A 25,715-nucleotide genomic window follows, 5' to 3' on the forward strand; every position below is an offset into this window, starting at 1 on the left:
GGCACTAAGGGGGGAGGGTTAGGTTTAGGGTGCAGGGAGGGGAGGTTAGGTTTAGGCACTAGGGGGGGTTAGGTGCAGGCACCAGGGAGGGAGGGTTAGGGTAGGGAGAGTTAGCATACAGACCACCAAGTGTCTGTATGTTAACCCTATTGGGATCTAGGCGTCGGGATTCTGACTGCCTGGATCCCGTCTGTTGGTATTACATACCGATTTCGTTAACTTGCTTTGATGCAATTGTAATATAATGCAATGCTTGAATACAAATATTAAATTATTTTAGAATTCTTAATTAATGAATTTTACAAATATGCTAATAGTCACTAAGTAGAATTATCAATTTATGCTTTTGAATAAGAGCTGAGAAAGCTGACATAAACCATATGCTTTATTAGATTCTGGAGATGCGCCAGAGTTCTATGCTCCATTAAGCTATCATGTAACTGGAGACGCATTGTAGTATCTTCAGTCTGCTGAACTTGCTACATGTGCATTTTGAGTTCAATGACTTTGGCTCATATGGCTGTTTCAAATAAATTTTAGGTTCTAAAAATAATGACACTTTTACAGCTGCAATCTTAGTCTTGTACATATGTAATCTTAATCTTATTTTTCCAGAGTTGGACTGGATCATGAAGGGCCCACCAGGAAATGCAGTGATAGGGGCCCATGCTTAATTTTTATATTGTTTCCATTGAAACTATTATGTTCTGACCCTCTAGTAGCATAACAATTTTTATTTTAAGTCAGGGGTGGGGAACCATCCGGCCCGGCCGGCTGTTAGCGGCAGCAGCAGAATCAGCGTAGTGTAGCGGCTGTCAGCGGCAGCAGGTAGCTCAGCGGGAGAGCGGGGATGTCAGGATTGTCATCGGCGGCAGGTAGCGCAGCGGAGAAGAGGGGGTCAGGATAGTCATACAGGATTGTCAGCGGCGGCAGGTAGCACAGCGGGGGGAGGGTGTGTGTGTCAGGGCTGTCATCGGCTATCAGAGGCGGGAGGTAGCGCAGCGGTGGAGGGTGTCAGGGCTGTCATTGGGCGGATTAGTGCAGGGGCTCTCTCCCTATCAGCGGTGGCAGGTAGCACAGGGGGGGATCAGGGTGTCAGGGCTGTCATTGAGTGGCATGCAGGGCTCTTTCCCCATCAGCGGCGACAGGCAGGCAGCGCACAAAGGGGGTAGAATCAGCGCTGTCATATGGCTGCCATTGAGCTGGTTAGTGCAGGGGCGTGCAGGGTCTCACCCTAACAGCGCGGGCAAGCAGGCAGTGGTGGCACAGTAGGGGGTGTGTACAATCAGTGCTGTCATCAGGCTGGTTAGGACTGAGGGGACCCCAGGGCTGCCTTATCAATCTGCCTATCACACATCCATAGGGACTGCATACCAAAGAGAAGCAGTTACTTACAGCCATCGCATTAAGGGTGAGTTAATAAAATTTTTAACAAAATATAGGAGGCAAATTTTAAGTTAATAATTTTGTATGGCCCCCGAATGATTTTCTAAAAATCAAAATGGCCCTAGGCAGAAAAAAGGTTCCCCACCCCTGATTTTAGTGAACAAATCAGACCATGATCCCAAGAGGATGGAAAGGGACACAAATGTGAGAAAGTATCCAGGCACACAAGTGGGAGAAAGCATCCAGACACACAAGTGTGTGCTTCAGGTAGGGGGCCCACTGGGGATTTCCCCTGTACACCTGTGGGCCAGTTTATGTCTTCCTATAACTTAGTATTCCTCTCACTGTGGGGAGACACTTTCAGCCAGAATACATTTTGAATTGCAGCAATCAAGCTCGTTGCTGAAGAGAAGGTCACTTGATCTCTGATTCAGAATTCTGCTTCCATATGAGCAAGCATGTTTAGATAAGGGGCATTCCAAAGCCTCTCTGCTCACAATAAAATTAAGAGTATGTGCTCCTGCATTGTGTGTACTGTAAATAATATGTATAATCATCTATATGGAGAATGGTACACATCATGATCATCAACAGTGCGCACTTGCCCAACCATAGATGCTAAAGGTGTGTTAAGTCCAACTTTAAATAACCAATAGATCCTTAAATCTGTCTACTGAATGTGAAAATACCCCTTTGCAGCCCAGTTGAGAATCCTCAGTCGTGTTTATATGCTTACTGTACATGCACATGGTTACGGAATATGCTCAGTTCAATAACACTAAAGATATGCTCTGCAAGTAGGTGTATGTTAAGCTCAGCATCAGCTACAATTTGTCATGTGACTGTGGTTGCCATGGAAATGTAAGGAAAATACTGACTTTGCACCACAAAGAAAAACATTATAGATGGAAGTTTTTTTACATTGATGTATATAAAAATATATAATTGTTTGGTTGTTAGTGTGAATACCAGTACATAATGAGATCTATTCATGTAGAAGCTAGAAGCCCTTTATTCTATTCATAGAAGGGGTTACCATGGAGAAATCTCAAATTTCTATAGCGGTGCCCCTGATCAGTGTAGATATCACTTCTCCATACAGTAGTATGGGGAGAGCGAGTCATAGAAGCATGGAAAGCAAGCTTTCTGTTTTGCTTCTAAAAAGCATTTTCTATTCTCAGGATGGCATAAAGAGCCCCCTGACAGGAGAGGAGCAGCAAAGATAACTGTCTTCCTGCCTTTACACCTTTCTCCCTGCCCACTTCTTTGACAGCTAGCCAATCAGGGGTGCCTGGGCTACTCAGCTGGAGAGAAGCAGTGAAGTCTAACTTCCTGTTTCTGGGACCCGGGTCACCTCAGACTGCTGACTGACTGTCCCCTCCCCCCCACACTGAGCACCCCCTCCACTCTCTCTGCCCCCAGAACTATTGGTACACTGCAGACTGCTTCACCCCCTCTCTCATCCCCTGCTGACTCGCTCTGCCCCCACTACTGCTGACTACTGCAACCCCTTCAACTAAACTGACCTGACAAGTACGCTGCACATCTGACCGTGGCACAGCCGGCTCATGCACAGTGAGAAGAAGACATATCTGACTCCCAATATGTCTGTCTTCACACCGCTTCCAGGGGAACGAGGAGGGACCTTTTACCAGAGGACGTCAAAGGAAAGGTGAGTTTTACTGAATGACTACATAATACTACTACTTTATATCGCATCAATATGATGTGATATACTGTATAGTGGTAATTGCCGGTATCCATTTCAGCATCTATAGACACCTATATTTTATTTCTGTAATTTAAAAACACAAATGGCCTGATTCAGTTAGGAGCACATAAAAAGGTGCAATTTGATACTGGATCAAATCATGTTGTAATACAAGGGGTGCAGATACATTATATATTTCTTTTTGTATGCAAGGAAAATTCTGACTGATTTTGCGTGAGGCAAACAAATGCTGGGCAGCTTTATATTTACAATGACATTTAGAATTAAGTTAGGACACATTGGAGCCAACTTTTCATAATTGCCTCTTAATATGATTGGAAAAAGGCATTCATAGGCATGAATAGTGGCAGTACAAATATTGGGGATTCTCAAACACCCACAGAGCTGGCTCCTATGATGGGAAATGCCCCTTCCCAACTAGAAATCATCTTAAATCTACCCCATCTGCAGTTCAAGGTGCAAGTGCTCATTTGTTTGCACATTTTATTGATTTGCTTCTAACTGTGAATCAAAATGAGAAGGGACATGGGAAGAAGGTTCAGAAACAATGGTTGACTTGCTGTGTACGTTTAATAATATCAATGAACTTGCATTGTAAGCTCAGAAAGACATTGCCTAATGTATTTAATTTCATGCCAATCTCTCAAGTAGTTAGAAAACCCTAAGACTGTTGTCTAATATAATCTGCTTTATTTGCACAGGCTCAGGCATGATAAAAGCTATAATTTGGTCTCACAGTTTTGATGAGTATTTACAAGTAATCCATACCTATGATAACCTATGATAACGCTGATCTCAATAGACCCTTTATCCTCCACAGCTCACATCAGCCACCAGTTAACACAATGCATTTTACGGCCGGAGAATGATGGGAAACAACAAGACCTGTGTGTTTCCAAAACCACTCTGCCTTTATTTTGGACAGACAAATTATTTTATAGTACTCAAATTAACATAGAGACAAAGAAATCTAGTCTGCACATGCTCAATAACTTTGCCTATCTGATCTAATTATAATATCTATGAATATATTTCAAGCTTTAGATACATCATCAGTAGATGGCAGTATTGCCTAACTTATCAATAAACGAATATTAGTATCTACAGATATAAATTTAAATGACATCTCCCTGACAGATTTGTTAGCTATGTCTAGCCTTGGAGAACATAAATCCTCAATAGTAAACAGTGTCTGACATTTTACACCACTATTCTGAATAGAACCATAGAATCTCTTATCTTTCCTGTCATATAAATCAGAATTGAATACAAAGGATGAATACATTCTACTATAGCCTTAATTGGCTAACATAAGTTATTCTATATGAACACATTCATAAGAGCTAGAATAGATAGGTAAGGAATGAGGCCTTTCTCAGGCACAATGTCTCACACACAATATAATTTCTTCTTAGCATTTGAACACAAAATAGTCATGCTTTAACATGATTGTTCACTTTAACACCTACTTTTCCATTCTCCTCTCTGGGAGGTGCAGCTGAGCTCTTTGGGAGTGCAGGTCTGGGCTCTTTGCATCATTAGGCTCTGCCCCCATTGAGGTAAAATGCAGCGAAAGGGATAGGGCTAAACAAGTTTTGCATCATTTTAGCCCCACCCACACCCTGCGGAGCCACAAAAAAATCGAGTCTTACTGCGACTTCATGGAGAGTAGGTAAGTATGAAGTAATCGCACCAATAAGGTTACATTGGTTTATTTATGTCACTATTTATTAAGCATTGATGACCCCTTTTTCCATAGGTGTTTTCTCTGTTTTGGGGAATTTAACAATAGGTTTACAGCAGAGAAATCATCGATTTGTCATTCTTATCCTGTAACATCACATAGCATTCTATCCCCATAGCCTGGTATGGGGACTGCGATTCATTGTCAGTTTATGGCATGGCGATAAGCTTATCTTATCGCATTTTGTGTAAAAAAAAAAACCTACCATTTCAGAATGCAGTTATGCGTTGCACTTACCTGTCAGCAATCCACGTTCCTCTGTAAAAAGTAGTATTGCACATGTGTTATTTCCATCTAGCACAGGCACAGTATAGATGAAACTTAAGTGTGTGCGCGGATTTATAAGCTCATGCATGCCCAGTCTGGAAACAAATGATGCTGGTAGTTTTGCATGAACGGGTTCTCCTGCCAGCGCTTGTGGTATACTTGAAGGTTCATTGCGATTGGAGAAAATCCTTATGCCAAAGCATTATGCTACCGGTGATGGCTTAGTAAAAGTTCACCAGGGTACCAGGTTTGTGCAGAACGTTGTGAGATGCCACAATGCGTGCGTGCGTTTGGTAATAAATTGCAGTGGAACTTAATTCTATATTACCGCGATACAGAATGAAATATACCGCTGCAAGAGAAAGATATTTTTTTTTAATGGAGCCCTAAGTGACATTACGACATACAGGTGAAAGCCATTTCATTGTTATTACTGACATTTAAGGCTAGAAAAGTTTCACTAATGGTTTTTAATAGTTTAGTAGACAGGATGTCTCTTGCACCTTAACCACATAACTGATGATTTTTTATGGCAAAACTGGTCAGAAATTGCCGGGTCCGGGGAGTCAGAGGAGATCCATTCTGCAGTCTGCACATGTATAGAACGGGTTTCCTCTTCAAAAACACAGCGGGGCGGTGCGGTCGCACCATGTCAGCTGAAGCGCAGTTGGCTGCGTTTGCATCCCATACGACCACGTCAGGTAAAGTGGTTAATAAACATTCTCCCCTCACAGAGAACATTTTTTACAAATAACATTATGCTGTCCACACATGCAGAGAATATTTAATACCTCACATACCCCCGCACTACCTAGAACAAATACGTCTCATCACTCTCTCAATACTGTTTATATCTGTGAACCCAGCGTCCTCCATATCTCTCACATCAAACCACCATGTGCCTGCTTAATGTAATGTCTTACTTATTCCAGCCGACAGCCAGCACATTTCTCTCCATCTCCTCACATTCCTCCTCACATCTCTTCTGCTTCCATGACCCGAGCTTCTCCCTGCACCAACCTCACTCACTGATCTACAAAAGCAGAAGCAAACTATCATCCACAATCGCTTTTCATTCACACTTAGCTCTAGCTCTGTTCTGCTCCATTACTCATTTCCTCATTGTAATTATTATTTTGTAATCAGTAATTTTCATTCTGCCATCTCAGATCTGTGTTGTGCTTCACTGTTCACCTACTCATCAGTCTCTGAATCAATGATTAAATGGAACTTCATGGTTTCATCACCATGTCTAGCTCATTCTCTCGTTGCTTTGATGTTTATTTAGGGTGTACACTCACTGGCCCAAAACGCTTTACATATTCTTACTTATTTCCTTATTACTGTTCATTGCTCTATGTTTTACTTTCAGTCCCACAAGTTTCTCTACCTTGTTTACCCTCTTTATCTGTCTCAGCTGTAACCCTCTCTACATCTATTACCCCTCCCTGTATCTCCTGGTCCTCTGCGCCTCCTGATCCTTGTGTTCGTGCACTGCATGGTGGTGCAGTGCTTAGTATTTTTGCCTCACAGCTCTGAAGTCATGGGTTTGATTCCAAAAATCGTCCACTCTGTGTGGACTTTGTATCAGGCTTGCCTACCCTCCTGATTGTCCAGGAGCCTCCCGAAAATCGGGTGCAGCTCCCGGCCCCCCGGAAAGGCACACTGAATCGCGTAATTTTGGCCCCGCCCCCTGCTCAACAATGCCTGTATTATCGGCATTGTGTAGTGGGGGTGAGGCCAAAATCACGTGATCGCATGGCCCCGGCCCTGCCACGTCTACAAATGATTGTAATCCGCCCGGCCACTCCCCCTTGCCACGGCCACGCCCCCCCCTCCCCTGTCCTGTCGGTTTGGCTGCTCCCTCCCGGAAGGAGCGGCCAGAAAGTCGGCAAGTATGCTTCAATGTTCTTCCCATGTTTGCATGGGTTACATCAAGCCCTCCGGTATCCTACAACAATCCAAAAACATACTGATATGTTAATTCATTTCTGACTAAAAGTTAATCCTAATTTGTATTAGAGGGGAATGCACTACTTCAAGGTCTTCTCTCTGTACAGTGATGCCGGCAGGATGACTACGGCACCACTGCACATGTGCGACCCGGCGCACACCACTATGTAGTGTCACAATACTGCACACATCTGCAGTACTTAGCTCCCCTAGGTGAGACCAGTATTACCTGCATTACTGCTGTTACAGGCATCACCAGCGACCACCGCTTTTACCCTGCATCACTGCTGTTACTGTTGTTAACCCACTGTGTTTCCGCTGTTACCAATAAGCCTGTAAGCCTGTTAAGGACTTTGGCCCTCATTCAGAGTTGATCGCTAGATACAAGGGCCACTTGTGGTGTGGAAAGTGCGGTCTCCTGGTAGCTAGATAAGCTGTGGGTTACCACCCACAGCTCTAGCGAGCAACCAGGTTGATGGTCGCGATGGTCAGGACCATCAGGGCTTGCGACGAGACCCTAAGGTTGTATCTCGGCTAGCGCAAGCCCCAGGGAGCTTCCTGCTCTGATTGAGCAGGAAGCTCCCCACTGACATCATTGCTGATGTCAGTGGGGCCGCCCCCAAACGGCAAGTGTTCCGTCGGGAATGCCTCCGTTTGGCCGGCCACCCCTCCTGCCCGCCTCCCAAATGGGGCGAGCTGTCAATCACCATCGACAGCTCCCCCCCTTTGGTGCGAGACCCATAGCGACGGAGCTCCCATCGCTAGCCAGGTCTCGCACATGCGCACGCCGGAGGCGGCTCTGACGTGCGCATGCCCAGTGGGCAAACATCGACCCGGTTGTGAGCGCTCAGCACTTGCGACCAGGTCTGAAGGAGGCCCTTTGTGTGGACTAACATCAATTTCACATTCCTATGTTACCCTTTGAAACCACCAAGGTTCCACCAATAGTTATATCAACAGTTCGTGTCCATGGAGATATAGATAGTAAGCTCCATTGGGGCAGGGACTGATGTGAATGACTAAATATTCTCTGTAAAGCACTTTATAATATCTGTGCGTTATATAAATAACTATTAATAAGTAAATGTCTAAGCCATATTTATCTTTGAGCCACATAATACTTTTTAAATTTTTTTTAATAATTTCCCTTTTTGTAATGATAGGCACACGACATACACACAATCTCCTTTTGTGTATAATAAGTGTCACAAGTTCTAACAACACTGATAACATTCATTCAACAATTGCCTGAAGTAACATTGCAATAATCAACTATTGGTAATATTCAACTATTAGTGTAACCACAGACACAGGGGGCCTTATTCAGGGTTGTACACTAATCGCATCGCTGCTTTGTCTTTGTACGCAGCGGTGACAAGAACCTTATGCTAAGGCCGCAGGAGGCGTATATGTAAATAAAAGCCCCGTGTCGGCTTCTGTGATCCGCTGCTGCATCCGAGGATCACTTGCGTGAAGTCCACACTGCTGGGGCTAGTGAAGCTGCATCAGAAGACACAGACACTGGCCTCGGCACGCAGTGAAAATGGGGCGACAACCTCCCCCCATTTTCTGGCGCACTGGCCATCGCCGTCTGTTCCCTGCCCCTAAACAATCACGATTGACATGCTGCGGTTTACAGGGCGCTGTGACCGTGGTCGCAGAGACTGATCGGCACATACGCAGTACAGATCCTGTGCATGTGCCGATCGGCTACCATCGGAGTTGTACACAAATCATCGGGTGTGCGTACTACTTTGAATAAGGCCCAAGATGTGGAGAAAGAAGACTGATAAAAGAAACGAAGAGGCAGTGGTAAAGAGACGCCACACAGCAATTTCAAGACATGTAACAACATAAGAAATTGCAGAAAATGAGAACATGCATCAACATTAGCAAAGCAAATACGATATTATGTTTCAATTTATAAAGTAATAACATTAGCTATTAAGAAGGACCTAAGGCACTGTGTCTGAGACTGGGCCTGGGCTCCTGATACTGTGGTATATTTTCAATCAATGCAACTTTAATCACAGCATATTTCATGATGCATTTTCCTCACAAAACACGTTTGGAGAATTTAGTCACACTTGGTGCAACATGGTCTCAAAATGCTAATTTCTTATACATAAATATACATAAACAAGAAAGGTTATTACACATCAGATCAATGTGAAAATAAGATAAATGAGAATTTGCTAGACATTTTTGTTTGATGAACTTTGAATTAAGCACTATTTTAATGGCGGCTCCAACAAATAGAAATTTTGATTTGTAATATTTTTTGTTTGGCCTGATGCTTGTTGTGAATATTTTCTAAAAGCCATAGTCATAAAACACCTCAGTTATGTCACTGGTTGCTGATAATTGGATAGTTTGAACTTATGATATTGACATATAAGTCTACAAAATGGCGGTCTCCACAATATGTAGGCGGAATGCTTTTTTACATTTATGTTGTTTCCCAGAGTTTATGTTATGAAGAAAGATTTATAAAGATATATAGGGGCCTATTCATCATCACTTAATTGTCACAAAAGCAGGTGAAAAAGCACATATTCAACTGCAATTGTGACAATTAAGTATTCTGGCCATTCAATAAGAAGGTGAAGCAGGAGATATCACAGATACCTCCTACTTACCTTCTGTTTGTGGAATGGCCCACTGTCCCCATACACTAGTATGGGGACAGAATTTATCAAGCTCCGAAAATATTTTATTTCCGGAGCTTGACTGTGGGAGCATTCGCCATCTTCGCCGCCCGCTCTTCCCTATGGGAAGTAGGTCCGGGTTGCGAGAAGGGATCCTTTCGGATCCCTCTGCCCCTGTCCGGCTCCTTCCGCCGGACGTCGGGGCTCTTGTACGCATGCGTGACCTATAGGTTGCGCATGCGCACCGCCGTCACTGCTCCAACAGGAGTAGTGAAAAGATTCACTGCTCCGAAAAGGAGCAGTGAAGTTGCTCGCGGGGGCAGCTGATTTCACATCAGCTGCCACCGCGCCGGAGTAATGCTGAACTGCTCCGGTGGCTGTGGCGAATTAGAATGTTAATTATCAGGGTCCGTTCGGACCCCGATAATTAACATCATGAATAGCCCCTTTAAAGAGTAAATGCATTATTTAAAATCAATTTGATCCTCATGCACAGACCATCCTGCATCTTTCCACAGCAGAGTGGTCTAAAGAGTAATAGAATTGCTCCTCCTTACTTGATACAATTTAGGGATATATCGCATCTCAGATGCTCAGTAACCAACAATAGTAGTGTAACCCCCCTTCAGTGTGCGGTGTGGGGCATGGTGCATTTGGAGTGATACACCTCCTATTGCCTCAGGCTAGCTCTCCAGGGTGTGGGCAATACCTGAGAAGGGGGCCCCTGCCCATGCAGACTTTATAAGTCACATATATAGATACAGGTATAAAACATATGCAGCAACAGTTCTTGTTGAATAACTTGGGCGCCAGACCTTCTCTTATAAAAATAAACCACTTTATTCGTCTCCTCCTGCACATGACTTTATAGGACACGAATATGGTTACAGCAGCTTCTCTTCTCCCTCCAGCTCAAATATTTGGCATGTCAGATGGTATATGACATTCTTATGGATATGATTACATTACATCACACTTCTTCACCAGCAAAGTCTTTAAGCACAGTTACAACAAATGCTTTCCACTTTATGCATACAGGTCCTCCTGGCCCTACGCTGGCTGGTGCCTGTAGTTCTTCACCTCATACATGCAGGTCTACCTGGCCCTTTGTTGGCTGGTGCCTGTAGTCCTCCACTTCATACATGCAGGTCCCCTTGGCCCTATGCTGGCTGGTGCCTGTAGTTCTCAACCTCATAAATGCAGGTCCATCTGGTCTTTTGCTGGCTGGTGCCTGTAGTTGTCCACTTCATACATGCAGGACTACCTGGCCCTTTGCTGGCTCTTGCCTGTAGTTTTCCACTTCATACATGCAGGTCCACCTGGCCTTTTGCTGGCTGGTGCCTGTAGTTCTCCACTTCATACATGCAGGTACACTTGGCCTTTTGTTGGCTGGTGCCTGTAGTTCTCTACTTCATACATGTAGGACTACCTGGCCCTTTGCTGGCTGGTCCTGTAGTCCTCCCACCTCGTACATGCAGGTCCACCTGGCCCTATGCTGGCTGGTGCCTGTAGTTCTCCGATCTTATACATGCAGGTCCACCTGGCCCTATGCTGGCTTGTGCCTGTAGTTCTCCGATCTTATACATGCAGGTCCACCTGGCCCTATGCTGGCTGGTGCCTGTAGTCTCACAGCTTCACACACATCTCACATAAATTATTTTGCACTCTGCCTTTTCTTTGTCTCTTCTAAGACAATATACAGAGTGTCTCATACCCAGTCTGTCTCTATGCTCCCCTTCTCTTTCACATTGGACAGCACTATGCAGACTTTTCCATTGCAGCTATCACACTCTCAGCTGCAGCCCATCCCTATCCTACAGGAATGGCTCCTATAGCCCCACTGTTACCATAGTGATCCCCCCCCCCTAAATGGCTGGTGGGGGGCTTTTATGCTTAAGGGACTTCTCTTGTCCCTTAACAGTAAAGCTCCTGGGAAACTCCACTTCCCCATCTCTCCAACACATATACTTCACACTTGCCTATTTTGAAAAAGCATTTCAGGGAGATTGTGAAAGCAGCACCTATGAGCGTGGCGGTAAAGTGGCGTGTACTGCTACATCTGAGAGGTGTGTCATATCATTGACTTACATCCAAATGTAAATTAGCCTCAAAACAGTTACTAAGATCTACTTGTTGAGGAAAACACACTGATACTTTTCAGGGCTTGCTCATGTATTGTGTTTTACAAGGTATAACATATAAGTGTCCAGGAGAAACCTTATATGAAAATGCATGTAGCCATAGGGATCATTGTGCCTTATAACCAATACAGGGAAATTGCCATTATAATACTATTTGAATGTATATATCTCTGATATCTTTTATTCGCAAGTATATAACAGCTACATATTGGCGTTAATGGGCAATCAGGGAGATTTCTAGAATCTTCAGGGAGTCAGGGAGATTGCTGCTATTTCAGGGAGTCTCCCTGACAATGAGGGAGAGTTGGCAAGTATGATATACTGTACTTGCATCTCTTACCCCTCTCATGGGTGCTGAAAACTTCACTGGGCGGCTCACACTACAACCTTCCAGCTCTTTCTCTGTGGTCTTCCACAGACATTATCTCAGTTGTCTCACTCCAGACCTCTGTCTACTTGGGCATTAGATGGGCATCGTGGCAGCCACCATGGCCCCGCCAACCTACCCCTGCCGGGGGAGCACCAAAGCAACATTTCTGCTTCCCAGCTCTGTCTCTCCCCAAAGATGTCTGCTCTCTCCTTTGTTCTCTCCCCCCTCCTTTCTCTGCTCTCCCTGCTACACACCCAGTCTACCCGCCCCTGCGTGTCTATCTCACCAGCCCCTCCTTTACCTGAAAACTCATCCCCAGGGTCTCAGGAATGTCATATATGCAACAGGCAGCAATACACTGAGACAGGTGTATTTACAAATACCATCCTGTAGAACAGAGGTTCCCAAACTTTTTTGAATCACGGCACCCTAGTGCATCAGCATTGTTTTCACAGCACCCCTAAGCCAAAAGTTTGTTTTTGAGAAATTCAGAAAAAAATGTAGTGAAGTAAAATATGTTTACCTGTGCTCCTTAGGTTTGGTTATATAGTGTTGGACAGGTTTGTGCTTCTTTTTGTGCACATATTTAAATTACATTGACCATAAAGAATTTGATTTGGTGCTGTGCTGTGGTGTCCATCCAAGGGGCTGTGTTGTCCATTCAGGGGTGTGCAGGTGGTGTGCTGTGCTGTCCATCCAGGTGTGTGCTGTCCATCCAATGTGCTGTCCATCCAGGGGTGTGCTGTCATCCCGTGTGCTGCCCATCCAGGTGTGTGCTGTCCATCCAGGGGTGTGCTGATCGGCCAGGGGCTGTAAATAAAAGTCAAGAAAGTTAAAAAAAAAAAAAGTTAAAAAGTAGATTTTTTTTTTTGTGCTGTACCCCAGTGTATCCATGTAAGCATTGTGACACTACTGATCGTACCCCAGTGTATGCTTCCATACAACAGTGTATCCATATAAGTACTGTGATGCTGCTGGCCGTACCCCAGTGTATCCAAATTCCATATAAGTAAGTACTGTGACGCTGCTGGCCATACCCCAGTGTATCCAGATTCCATATAAGTACTGTGACGCTGCAGGCCGTACCCCAGTGTATCCATACAAGTACTGTGACGCTGCAGGCCGTACCCCAGTGTATCCATACAAGTACTGTGACACTACTGATCGTACCCCAGTGTATGCTTCCATACAACAGTGTATCCATATAAGTACTGTGATGTTGCTGGCCGTACCCCAGTGTATCCAAATTCCATATACTGTAAGTAAGTACTGTCGAAGCTGGATTATTGGCTGAGACAAGATCAGTTTAAAATTGAATCGCAGCGACACCATCTTGCGACTGGCCGCAAGACGCCATTTTGCGAAATGGCCGCCTAAGCGCCATTTTAGATAAACTCACATTTTAGTACATGTGGCGATAATACCATTAGCATCATGCGAATGCATCTGTGACCATCATCATAGGTTGCGGCGATTCACTAAAAGCCTATTTCATTACTTTACGTATTATAAGGGATATATTCCAGAAATGGCTTTACAGTATTGCATTAAGCAAGTGGCCAGGTGACAACTGGCTTGTGTAGATAAGCTTCCTGCATAGTGTTTGCCCACAACGGGTGGTCTGGCTAGAATAAATAAGCAGGCTTCCTGCAATGACATGATTTCGGGGGCTGGAGTGTCACCTTGGGTCTGTCTCGTGTAGTTGGGATATTTTGCATTTTCACACAAGAGACCGACAGAGGTATCTTTCCTTTGAACACAGGAAAGGTGGGAGGGCCTGTTGACAGGACATGTAGAACTATCTAGAAAATGTTAGAGACAAATGCACTCATATTCATACACACATTAAATATGTCTTTATATCAAACCCTGAATACCCACACATTTCATATTCACTCATAAGGTTCAATAAGCATCAAAATGTATGATTTAAGTTGGTTTAGGTAGTTTAAATGCTGAGAAATAAAGGTATTTGATAATTAAGGTATTATACAAGATAAGCAAGTGTGTTTGGTTTTGTTCTGATGCGTACGCTTTTTACAGCATTCTGGTGTTATCGGTGGAGAGATCGCATCATGCAAACTCAAGTTATGGATCGCAGAACTTACAAGCAACAAAAATGTTTAAATGTTAGAATGTTACAGAGGGCGTTACTAGAAAGATTCCCCTGCTGTTAGAGGCAGGGAGAGTCTATTTGAACCAGCCTGTTAAATGTGCTGTAACATATGCTTCTCCTCTGGGAACCAATGACATCAGCGAGAAACTTCCCCATTGTCCTGTTTTAGTCTGTGGGGGATAAATATGTGTGCCCGGAACTGGTTTTTTAGTCCATGCTGAATGATGTATGAACTGAAGGTCTCTTACTGATGCCTATCCCCGGGCCCGGAGGCGCAGCGTATGTATACTGTACTTGGGGTCTGTATAATTTCCTTTTGTGCCTAAAGTGTGCCTCTCTCTCTCTCTCTGCGTGTGTGCCTCTCTCTCTCTGCGTGTGCCTCTCTCTCTCTCTCTGTGTGTGCCTCTCTCTCTCTGCATGTGTGCCTCTCTCTCTCTGCGAGTGCCTCTCTCTCTCTGCGTGTGCCTCTCTCTGTCTCTCTGTGTGTGCCTCTCTCTCTGTGTGCGTGCCTCTCTATGTGTGTGTGTGTGTCTCTGTGTGTGTGTGTGTGTGTCTCTCTCTGGGTGTTTCTCTCTGTCTCTCTGTCTCTCTCATTGTATTTATTTGCGCTTATTATACACAGGTCATAGCGTGTAACTGACTGTACTTTTACTTGAATAATACTTTGTGCTTCGGAACCACATGTTCTGAGTCTGGAGTCTCTATTTATTGTATGACTGCGTACGCAAATTAGCGTCATCCTTAGAGGTTTATAGGAAGGATTTTAGAAGGTACAGGCAGGGGTATATAGAGGTTCATTTTAAAATCAACAGATGGGGGCTCATCCAGTGAAGTCACTTACCTACTCACATGGCACATACGGCTATCGATGTCTCAGCAAAGGGTGGAGTGGCCAAATGCAGGGTTTTCCTGAAATGCAGGGTTGTGCTGAAAAATCGCTATCCATTTTCGTGTGAGCAAAGGAAGCTGACTAGAATCCAGGGACAAGAAAGGAAAAAGTTTGTTTTCCTTTGTTGATAGAACTTAGCGTTTAAAGGGGTGCCGTAGTATTGAGTATGCTGCTAAGTCGCAGTTTTGCGCACAGAAAAGACGCACTTTTGCGTACGCAGTTAAAAAGCCATTATACGGTTGTGTGGTAGTCGCATTATTGTGTATGCGACTGGTTGCACAATAGCGTATACGTACTTCCGGTTGTGCTGCCACATGTTTGAACAAAGCCGTTGAGGTTTAAATTTTTTTTAAAATTTTTTTTCTATTACCAATATCTGGGTTAACGTGTATTTTTCTGCGTAGGAAAAAGTGTGTAACAGTGAATATTTGTTGAACAAAGTTAAGGGTATCGTATGATCCTTAAGGGCTAGGTGCAAGGGTTAGCCTAGTCGCTCGGTAAGCAGCTTTACCGTTCTATACACAGTAGCAGGTGTACATGTTGTCTTTGTTGTATAGAGGTGCGTGAGAGTAGCCGACATATAAACTCTCATAGGTTTGGAAGTTGCCTTACTAAAACTTATCCGAGTGTGGAAGTTGCCTGTTTCAAATCTTATCTAGGTGTGGAAGTTGCCTTACTAAATCTTATCCAGGTGTGTGGGCGCCGCCGACTTAAATCGTCCACAGGTAAGTGAAAGTATCTTGATTGTCTTTCACCGGCTTAAATCTTTATTGAAAAGCATAGGAGTTGTCTCAGAATGGGAGCCACGCAAACAGTAGAGATGTTAGGCAATGATGTGCTGCTAATGGAGGCTCCGATTGGATCAGCCCGTCGTATTATACATACTAAGTATGGTACTTATGCAATAAGGTATTGTGATTTATGGTTTAATATGACGAGGAAGTATGTTAGACCGTTTCCCAGAATTGGTAGTTTTGATAAAAATGTGTTAGACAATGTCCAGGATCACATCAGTATGGTGCGATCCCGAGAGAAAAAGATTAAGTATTTTGAATGTTTAAAACTATGGCAGCATGAAGGGGATGCTTGGCTTAAAAATGTGCAAACGACGCAAACTAGCGTTGCGAGCGCATTGCCAGAAAATGCATCCGCGACGCTGAGTTGCAACACGGGCGAGCCGCAAATTGGCGCGCACGTGCTGCAAGGTAGCGTCGTGGAGAGTATTGCCAGCAGTTCACGCTCACCTCCCCCACCTTATGTGGATGGAGGTGCAAGTACAGTTACCAAAAATAACCATAAAAATGTAACAAGCAATTTGTACCCTCTCTTAAGCAACCATAAAAAATATCACAAAGAGAGGGACCCAGAGCGAAAAACTAATGGCTGTCAGTATCCAAGCTCTGGAAGGAATGACAATAACATCACAGCCAACCGACACACCTGCACCTGAACAATTACACGTCCTCACCAATCTCACACCACAGCAAACACATCATTACCCCACATATCATACACAACCACAGGTCCCATACTCGTATCCCCCACAATATCCTTACCCTCCCTATCCTTACCCATACCCACCACTTTTCCCTCTTGCTCAAATCCCACAACAATCTTTTCATCCACCCCGTTCAAAATTATGTTTTAACTGTCACCAGGTGGGACACGTAAGTAAGAACTGCAAAATGAAGAACACCATACAGGAACACGAGTTTCCCATGGGTTCATAGGTAACCCCAGTATCTTCTCCCAGGCCTTATATGACTGTTTATAATATTTTCAACCTATCAATGGATCTGTTCTAATGTAAAATGTGGATGATTTATTGTTGTATTTTAGGTCATGTTTAAATGATATTAAACGATTGTGCTTTATCTCCCACTCATAGGACACAAGGTTGCTGAGGATAAACAACAGCCATGCCAGGCTGAGGTCGACTACTCAGAATACTATCCAAAACAGTGGCACAGGCATTATTTAGAACAGTAGCTATTAATAACAAGATTTAATTGCAGGAACCTGTATGCAGATACTATATCCCTAGAATTATTAAAAATGATAGGGGGACTTATTTTACAAGTGACGTTTCCAAGAACATGTGTAAGATGATGGGTAACAACACTGAGATTATCCCAGACTGTCTTTTCCTTTATTTGCCCCCCCCCTTTTTGAGATACTGTTCAAACAGGCAGCCTCATGTGAAAATATGATAATGAGGTTACTGTGCAGGGTCTCACGAAGATGAATGAGAATAAGCGAAATTGAAAGTGTTATTAACTAACATGTCTAACGTAAACTGTCATGATGTCAAATCTGGAAGAATTTGTTATGATCCAAATTTTTTAAGCTCAGGTCATTTGACTGATCGGTGGAAAGGTCTGTATCTGACGATACAGCATCCTCAAAGGGTGGCCGGGGAAGATACGTGGGTCCATTCCACTCACTATAGGGAGGTTAACCAACCAGTGGAGATACAAGGCAGAGACAAGGCCGATAAAGTGGACCTGTCGATTGCGAGCTTGTGCTGGAAGGAGTAAAAAGGTGACTGTGAGATATCTGAGCTAAAGAAATATGTAGATCAGTGCTTCCAGCAATGGAGTGGTCTGCTGTGGTCATCCTAGTTCTTTTTCTTTCCAGAGTTTTTGTCATGATGATCTGTTTGGGGATACTCCGTGTCTGTGATGGGGGACCGATAAAGGAGATGTGAGCTGATGGCGGAGCTGATGGAGTGGAGTCAGGATGAGTGCAATGCCAATCAGGGGAGTTTCTGACCAATTTTAGTATTGTAATTGTTATGTTATTTGGGAAAAATACTTCCAGAAGTTATGACCCTCACACATGTTGAAATGTTGGGAATACATAAAAACACACCGTCACCATATCTTCACACACAATATGAACACAGAGGCAAGAGAAATATGATACCTGGTGATATGCATAAAGCCGCTCAGTTAATCAGTGAGACAACTGGCTTCCAAGTTTTAGTCACCCTGGATCCCACCAGGATTGCTAGGGGTATCACCGAGATGTACGATGACACATTCCGGTACACAGGGAGAGAATTGCAAGCGTACAAGAAAGAACTAGTGTAACACAGGCTAGTGTTGAATTATTTAACTGCTGTTACTGGAGGGTATTGCGTAATGTTAGCCACCTAATTTGGAGTAAAATGTTGCACTTATGTCACCAATGATACCAGCGACCCTAAGGAGGTGATAGACCAGAAGATGGATGAGATTCTGCAGCTAAAGTGGGAATTTCGTAAGAACCATAACGCATCAGTGGCTGAAGCAGGGGAAAAGATAGAAGGATGGGTGTCATGGCTGAACCCAGTGAAATGGTTCTCAGGTCTAGGGGAATGGGTCCAGGAAGTGATCGCCAGCATAGGCAAATTCTTGATCCTTATACTGATTGTCATCATAGTAATTGGCATATGCGTCCGGTGTGTTCCTATTGTGTTGAAGTGTGGAAAATGTAAAAACAGAGTGAAACGAAAAAATTAAACTATGATGGTGGTCAGAAATGATAATATGAATACCGAGGTAGACACAGAACTGCATTACAACCCTGAGCTAGGAAGTACCATCATTTAAATGTATAATATTTAGACATGCATAGAATATATTATTGAAATGTTATTTATAGAACACCTCAGACAATGTAAAGTCTCAAATTCCCCTTCAAGACTGCTGTTATAAGACTAGTGCATTCCCACACCTGTCACATGATCTTCCAAGATCCGCGGTGTGCGTATAATAGTAGTTTTATGTCCCCACTCAGAGACACATTATTGATGGAGTAAGAACCACCTTGTGCCATCCCATAATAACACTAAATAATATGTAAATGTAAGCCTAAATTAAATTTTAATAGCAGATTGTGATAGCATGTTGTTCGCTATCAAAGGCTGGATTATTGGCTGAGACAAGATCAGTTTAAAATTGAATCGCAGCGACACCATCTTGCGACTGGCCGCAAGACACCATTTTACGAAATGGCCGCCTAAGTGCCATTTTAGATAAACTCACATTTTAGTACATGTGGCGATAATACCATTAGCATCATGCGAATGCATCTGTGACCATCATCATAGGTTGCGGCGATTCACTAAAAGCCTATTTCATTACTTTACGTATTATAAGGGATATAGGCCCTCATTCAGAGCCGTACGCTCTGAGCAGAGCGCACGCTCTGAGCAGAGCGCACGCTCTGAATGAGGGCCGGACTCCATTTTCATGGAGCGTCCTCCTGGATGCTCGTATAGCTGTGGGTCACCACCCACAGGCTATACGAGCGTGCTTTGTGATGGCCGCGATGGTCGAGACCATCGCGACCATCGAAATTGCGAGCCGGAGCCTGCGGTTGAGGTTTTCAACCGCAAGCTCCGGGGTGATTTTGGCTCTATCAGAGCCAAAATCACTCCCACTGACATCACTAGTGATGTCAGTGGGCCGGCTTCTGATGGGAGGCGTTCCCGTGGGAACGCCCCCGTCAGGGAATAACGCCCCCGGCACGCCCACCAAAGGGGGCGTGCTGTCAATCAACATTGACAGCACGCCCCCTTTGATCGGACACAACGAGCGAAGGACTTTCCTTCGCTCGTCGCGTCTGGCGCATGCGCACGACGGAGCTCCCTCCGTCGTGCGCATGCTCAGTGCATAACATCGACCCACTTGCGAGCGGACAGCCGCTCGCGAGTGGGTCTGAATCAGGCCCATATTCCAGAAATGGCTTTACAGTATTGCATTAAGCAAGTGGCCAGGTGACAACTGGCTTGCGTAGATAAGCTTCCTGCATAGTGTTTGCCCACAACGGGTGGTCTGGCTAGAATAAATAAGCAGGCTTCCTGCAATGACATGATTTCGGGGGCTGGAGTGTCACCTTGGGTCTGTCACGTGTAGTTGGGATATTTTGCATTTTCACACAAGAGACCGACAGAGGTATCTTTCCTTTGAACACAGGGAAGGTGGGAGGGCCTGTTGACAGGACATGTAGAACTATCTAGAAAATGTTAGAGACAAATACACTCATATTCATACACACATTAAATATGTCTTTATATCAAACCCTGAATACCCACACATTTCATATTCACTCATAAGGTTCAATAAGCATCAAAATGTATGATTTAAGTTGGTTTAGGTAGTTTAAATGCTGAGAAATAAAGGTATTTGATAATTAAGGTATTATACATGATAAGCAAATTGTGTTTGGTTTTGTTCTGATGCGTACGCTTTTTACAGCATTCTGGTGTTATCGGTGGAGAGATCGCATCATGCAAACTCAAGTTATGGATCGCAGAACTTACAAGCAACAAAAATGTTTAAATGTTAGAATGTTACAGAGGGCGTTACTAGAAAGATTCCCCTGCTGTTAGAGGCAGGGAGAGTCTATTTGAACCAGCCTGTTAAATGTGCTGTAACATATGCTTCTCCTCTGGGAACCAATGACATCAGCGAGAAACTTCCCCATTGTCCTGTTTTAGTCTGTGGGGGATAAATATGTGTGCCCGGAATGGTTTTTTTAGTCCATGCTGAATGATGTATGAACTGAAGGTCTCTTACTGATGCCTATCCCCGACCCGGAGGCACAGCGTATGTATACTGTACTTGGGGTCTGTATAATTTCCTTTTGTGCCTAAAGTGTGCCTCTCTCTCTCTCTGTGTGTGCTGCGTGTGTGCCTCTCTCTCTCTGCGTGTGTGCCTCTCTCTCTCTGCGTGTGTGCCTCTCTCTCTCTGCGTGTGCCTCTCTCTCTCTGTGTGTGTGTGTGCTGCGTGTGTGCCTCTCTCTCTCTCTGTGTGACTCTCTCTGTGTGTGCCTCTCTGTGTGTCTCTCTCTCTGTGTGTGTGCCTCTCTCTCTGTGTGCCTCTCTCTCTCTGTGTGCATGCCTCTCTGTGTGTGTGTGTCTCTCTCTGTCTTCTGGGTGTTTCTCTCTGTCTCTCTCTCTGCCTCTCTCATTGTATTTATTTGTGCTTATTATACACAGATCATAGCGTGTAACTGACTGTACTTTTACTTGAATAATACTTTGTGCTTCGGAACCACATGTTCTGAGTCTGGAGTCTATTGTATGACTGCGTACGCAAATTAGTGTCATCCTTAGAGGTTTATAGGAAGGATTTTAGAAGGTACAGGCAGGGGTATATAGAGGTTCATTTTAAAATCAACAGTACTGTGACGCTGCTGGCCATACCCCAGTGTATCCAGATTCCATATAAGTACTGTGACGCTGCAGGCCATACCCCAGTGTATCCATGCATGTACTGTGACGCTGCAGGCCATAACCCAGTGTATCCATACAAGTACTGTGATCAGGCCCACTGAGAGCTGCGGCGGGCCCGGGTAATAGGGGGGCGTGGTCTAATCGTGGGAGGCGTGGTCATGCCCCTTTCCCAGAAAAAAAAACAGATATGCAGAGCCCCCTCAGCCCGGCGCAAAGCCAGGGGGGGCGTGATCAGTGTGATCGCTCCCCCCACAGGCTTAGGAGGCTGCTGTGGCTGCTGCTCAGCAGCCACGAGCAGTCTCCACTGCAGCTCAGCACACGCTGTGTGCTGGGCTGCTGTGAGGGAGGGGGAGCGGCGCCGGACCCGGGCCCCCGCCGGCCCCTCAGGAAGCCCGGGCCCGGGTAATTTGTACCCACTCCCCCCCCTCTCGATGCCCAAGACTGTGATGCCGCAGGCCATACCCCAATGTATCCATACAAATACTGTGACGCTACTGATCGTACCCCAGTGTATGCTTCCATACAACAGTGTATCCATATAAGTACTGTTATGCTGCTGGCCATACCCCAGTGTATCCATACAAGTACTGTGATGCCACAGGCCATACCCCAATGTATCCATACAAATACTGTGACGCTACTTATCGTACCCCAGTGTATGCTTCCATACAACAGTGTATCCATATAAGTACTGTGATGCTGCTGGCCGTACCCCAGTGTATCCAAATTCCATATAAGTAAGTACTGTGACACTGCTGGCCATACCCCAGTGTATCCAGATTCCATATAAGTACTGTGACGCTGCAGGCCATACCCCAGTGTATCCATATAAGCACTGTGATGCTGCAGGCCGTACCCCAGTGTATGTTTCCTTACAAGTGAATCCATATAAGCACTGTGACTCTGCAGGCTGTACCCCAGTGCATCTATATAAGCACTGTGACGCTGCAGGCCAAACCCCAGTGTATGTTTCCGTACCCCAGTGTATCTATATAAGCACTGTGATGCTGCAGGCCGTACCCCAGTTTTTGTTTCCTTATCCAAGTGAATCCATATAAGCACTGTGACTCTGCAGGCTGTACCCCAGTGCATCTAAGAGGTGAACAAGCCTCAACATGGGCGAAACGCGCGTCCTTGGTTCATGACTAATCTGCTAATGGTTTTTTGAGACCAAGTCAGTGCACGGACAGGACTCATTGTCACTCCACACTGGTATCACAAGAGGTGAACAAGCCTCAACATGGGCGAAACGCGCGTCCTCGGTTCATGACTAATCTGCTAATGCTTCTTTGAGACCAAATCAGTGCACGGACAGGACTCATTATCACTCCACACTGGTATCGTATGTTACTGATAGATTACTCTGTCTGATTAGCCTTAATTAATACTTATTTCATTTTCATTTGATCAATCTGCAAATCGCTACTAGGGCAGCAAATATTCCCAGTTCATAACTTCCTATTAAGGTTGATATTAGATATTTTCTTTTGTCAGCTTGCGAAATTTACTTTACACTTTATTTATATATTAATACATTGCTTATGGTTCATTGTACCTGTTCAGCCAACAGCTGATTACTTGATCTGACAACCTAATATTTTGGATCAGGTTGAAATATACTGATAGATCATCAATTTGGTCAGCTTAATTATTGAGGTTGAATTTGGCATTTGATGAACTAATATAACTGACACATGATGTTTCTTTTTTATGCTGACTGGCTGTCAATTTTTCTTGCTCTAACTTAAATATGTATTCTTGAGATTTATGTGGGATATTTAACCCTATTATTCTTTACCCAGCATATAAAGGGTGTTTATATCCTCTGTGTTGAGTACATATGTATAGCTCAAGACACATTTGGGTGCTGCTCTCAATTAATTTTGGTTAACGTACGCAGTCTATTTACCAATATTTATTTTCTTTTTATATTGTTTAATAATATCATTTGATTTAGGACTTTATCACATGTGCTGTACACCGATGTCATCTTCATTATTTTCAGTCATATTATCTATTATGTAATGTGTGCATCACTAGTAAGGCATGCTTATGCATTCCTTCTTTTGAAATTCATCACCAATCAATTGGACGTTTCTGTTGTAAACAGTCCTACATTTTTCTCTTACAAGTTTATACCATGTGCATAGGGCAGATCCCAAATTATTTTCAGTGACACCAATTAAACCTACAGTCATATTTTACTGATTATGCCCAAACCCGTCTGATCTTGGAAGCAATACGGTAAAAGCCTGGTTAGTACTAGTATGGGAGACCGTCTAGGAAGACCTGGTACTGTAGGGTAAAAATAACTGCACTGTTCCAATGGGGTTAATAGGACGGCACATGGTGTAACTTGTATACCAATATCCGTGGTATTTTACTATTTCATTAAGTATATTCACTATTTTTCTTGTGTGGTATGTGAATTGCAGAAATTGTCTTAATAATTATTTTCGCCAATTTATTTATACTTGTTATTATTGGTACCTCTAAATATTATTTTGAATATATATATTAAAAGTTAATTTTTAAACTTAATATCTTTGAATATTTCTTCTAAGTGTGCCCCAACAAATAGCCTTACTTCTTTCTTTGTGTTTGATCATATACTGCTTTAGGCTGTGGGAGCACCACCATCATAACGGAGTTATGATGATTTATATTTATAATTGTAATATGGTTGGTTATAATATTTTCTAATTATTGGTTCTGTGCGGAATCTCTCCCTTTTTCTTTGCATCTATATAAGCACTGTGACGCTGCAGGCAGTACCCCAGTGTATGTTTCCGTAACCCAGTGTATCCATATAAGATAAGCACTGTGACGCTGCAGGGCATACCCTAGAGTATCCATACTACCATGTGCGTTTGTGCCGCTGCTCTGACGCTTACTTTTTTATTTGTTTCTTACTGTATTTATTTCAATTAAAATCACAAATAGGTATACTTTCAAAATAGTCTTGTGCCGTTTTTCAGCCTTGATTTGTAGATACCAACCTGGTGGGCTTGGCTTTCCTTGATCGTAACAGCCATTTTTGGTCAGATGCAACTCAAGCACCAAATGGAGAGGCTATTTTGTGATGGTATCTGGAGATGTTCTCCATCCTCCCCTCCCAGCCTTCCCTTACATAATCCCAGAAACACAATTATAAGAGATGTTTAGTACCAGACTTTAAATCCCTCTGCCCCCTTCCTGTTCAGAGCTTCTGTTTGAGTGCTGCCACATTAATAGTTTATCCACCTGTTGAAGAATCGAAAAGGGCAGGTGCGACACCAGCATTACTCCCGTTGGTGGGAGGGCCCAAGGAATATTCCATCTTGCACCTCTTTTCTATGCGTTATGCGCTGTTTGAGGCATTGCGGACTGTCTTTTTGTGTAGATAACAAATGTTATTGTTATAGTTTATTAACTGCCATCCTGTCTCTTTCCTAGATGTGCCATGTTGGTAATTGAACTGCCACAGCCGCTGAAGTCTTCGACATTGGTTGCTGAATGCCAAACATTCCCAGATTTTTTTATGGCCACAGACAGCATCTCCGGCATGCCCCTTTCATTTTTTTAAAAAAATGTGGAACCACCAAAGAGCTCAACTGGGGCAAGGACTGATGTGAATGATTATAAATTTTTTGTAAATGCCTCCCCTCCTCCCTCATAAATTTGCTTCAGAATCCAAAACTTAAACTTAATTTACTAAGTATCAACTCTTCCTTTCCTGGCCTTCAACTATATACATAATCCAACTCTCTCAGGCCTCTTGATTAATAAAAAGTTAAACATTTGTTTCCTGATGTGCCATGTTGGAAGTTAACTGCCACACAGGGGTGTATCTAGGGATCCGGCACCCCTGGCAAGGTAATGGACTGGCGCCCCTCTCCCCCCATAATTTCAGGAAGTGCTCCAAGTAGTAGTGCCCACATTAGTAGTCCCCTCTATGCAATGCCCCCAGTAGTAGTCTCCTCTATGCAGTGCCCCTAGTAGTCCCCTCTATGCAATTCCCCCAGTAGTAGTGCACCCTATGCAGTGCCCCCAGTAGCGCCCATCCCCCCCATAACATGCCCCCTCGTAGCCACACTCCCCACTGTGCTGTGCCAGAAAAAAAACACACACACTCAGAAAAAAAAGCAACTTATCTGATCCCCACTCCTGCCAAAGTCTGCCGATGTCTACTCCTCCGGGGCCCACTCTCGCTCTGCACTATGGGATGGGAGAGACGTCATGACGTCTCTCCCATCACCCGCTGCGG

General features: G+C 44.1%; 1 protein-coding gene and 1 pseudogene across 1 annotated transcript in view; both read left to right on the forward strand.

The window, feature by feature from the left end:
* Positions 1-25,490, forward strand: part of IFT81 (intraflagellar transport 81) — a 220,446-nt gene extending 194,956 nt beyond the window's left edge. Inside the window, exon 20 of the mRNA XM_088449193.1 lies at positions 24,905-25,490. Within this exon, the coding sequence (XP_088305319.1) occupies positions 24,905-24,921 (17 nt within the window). The 3' untranslated portion in view covers positions 24,922-25,490. The remainder of the gene's footprint in view (positions 1-24,904) is intronic.
* On the forward strand, positions 23,656-23,773 carry LOC148502934 (5S ribosomal RNA; annotated as a pseudogene).
* Positions 25,491-25,715: the final 225 nt, after the last annotated feature.

The sequence above is a fragment of the Taudactylus pleione genome, unplaced genomic scaffold (assembly GCF_031769625.1).
Source record: "Taudactylus pleione unplaced genomic scaffold, aTauple2 ptg000479l, whole genome shotgun sequence".
Lineage (NCBI taxonomy): Eukaryota > Metazoa > Chordata > Amphibia > Anura > Myobatrachidae > Taudactylus > Taudactylus pleione.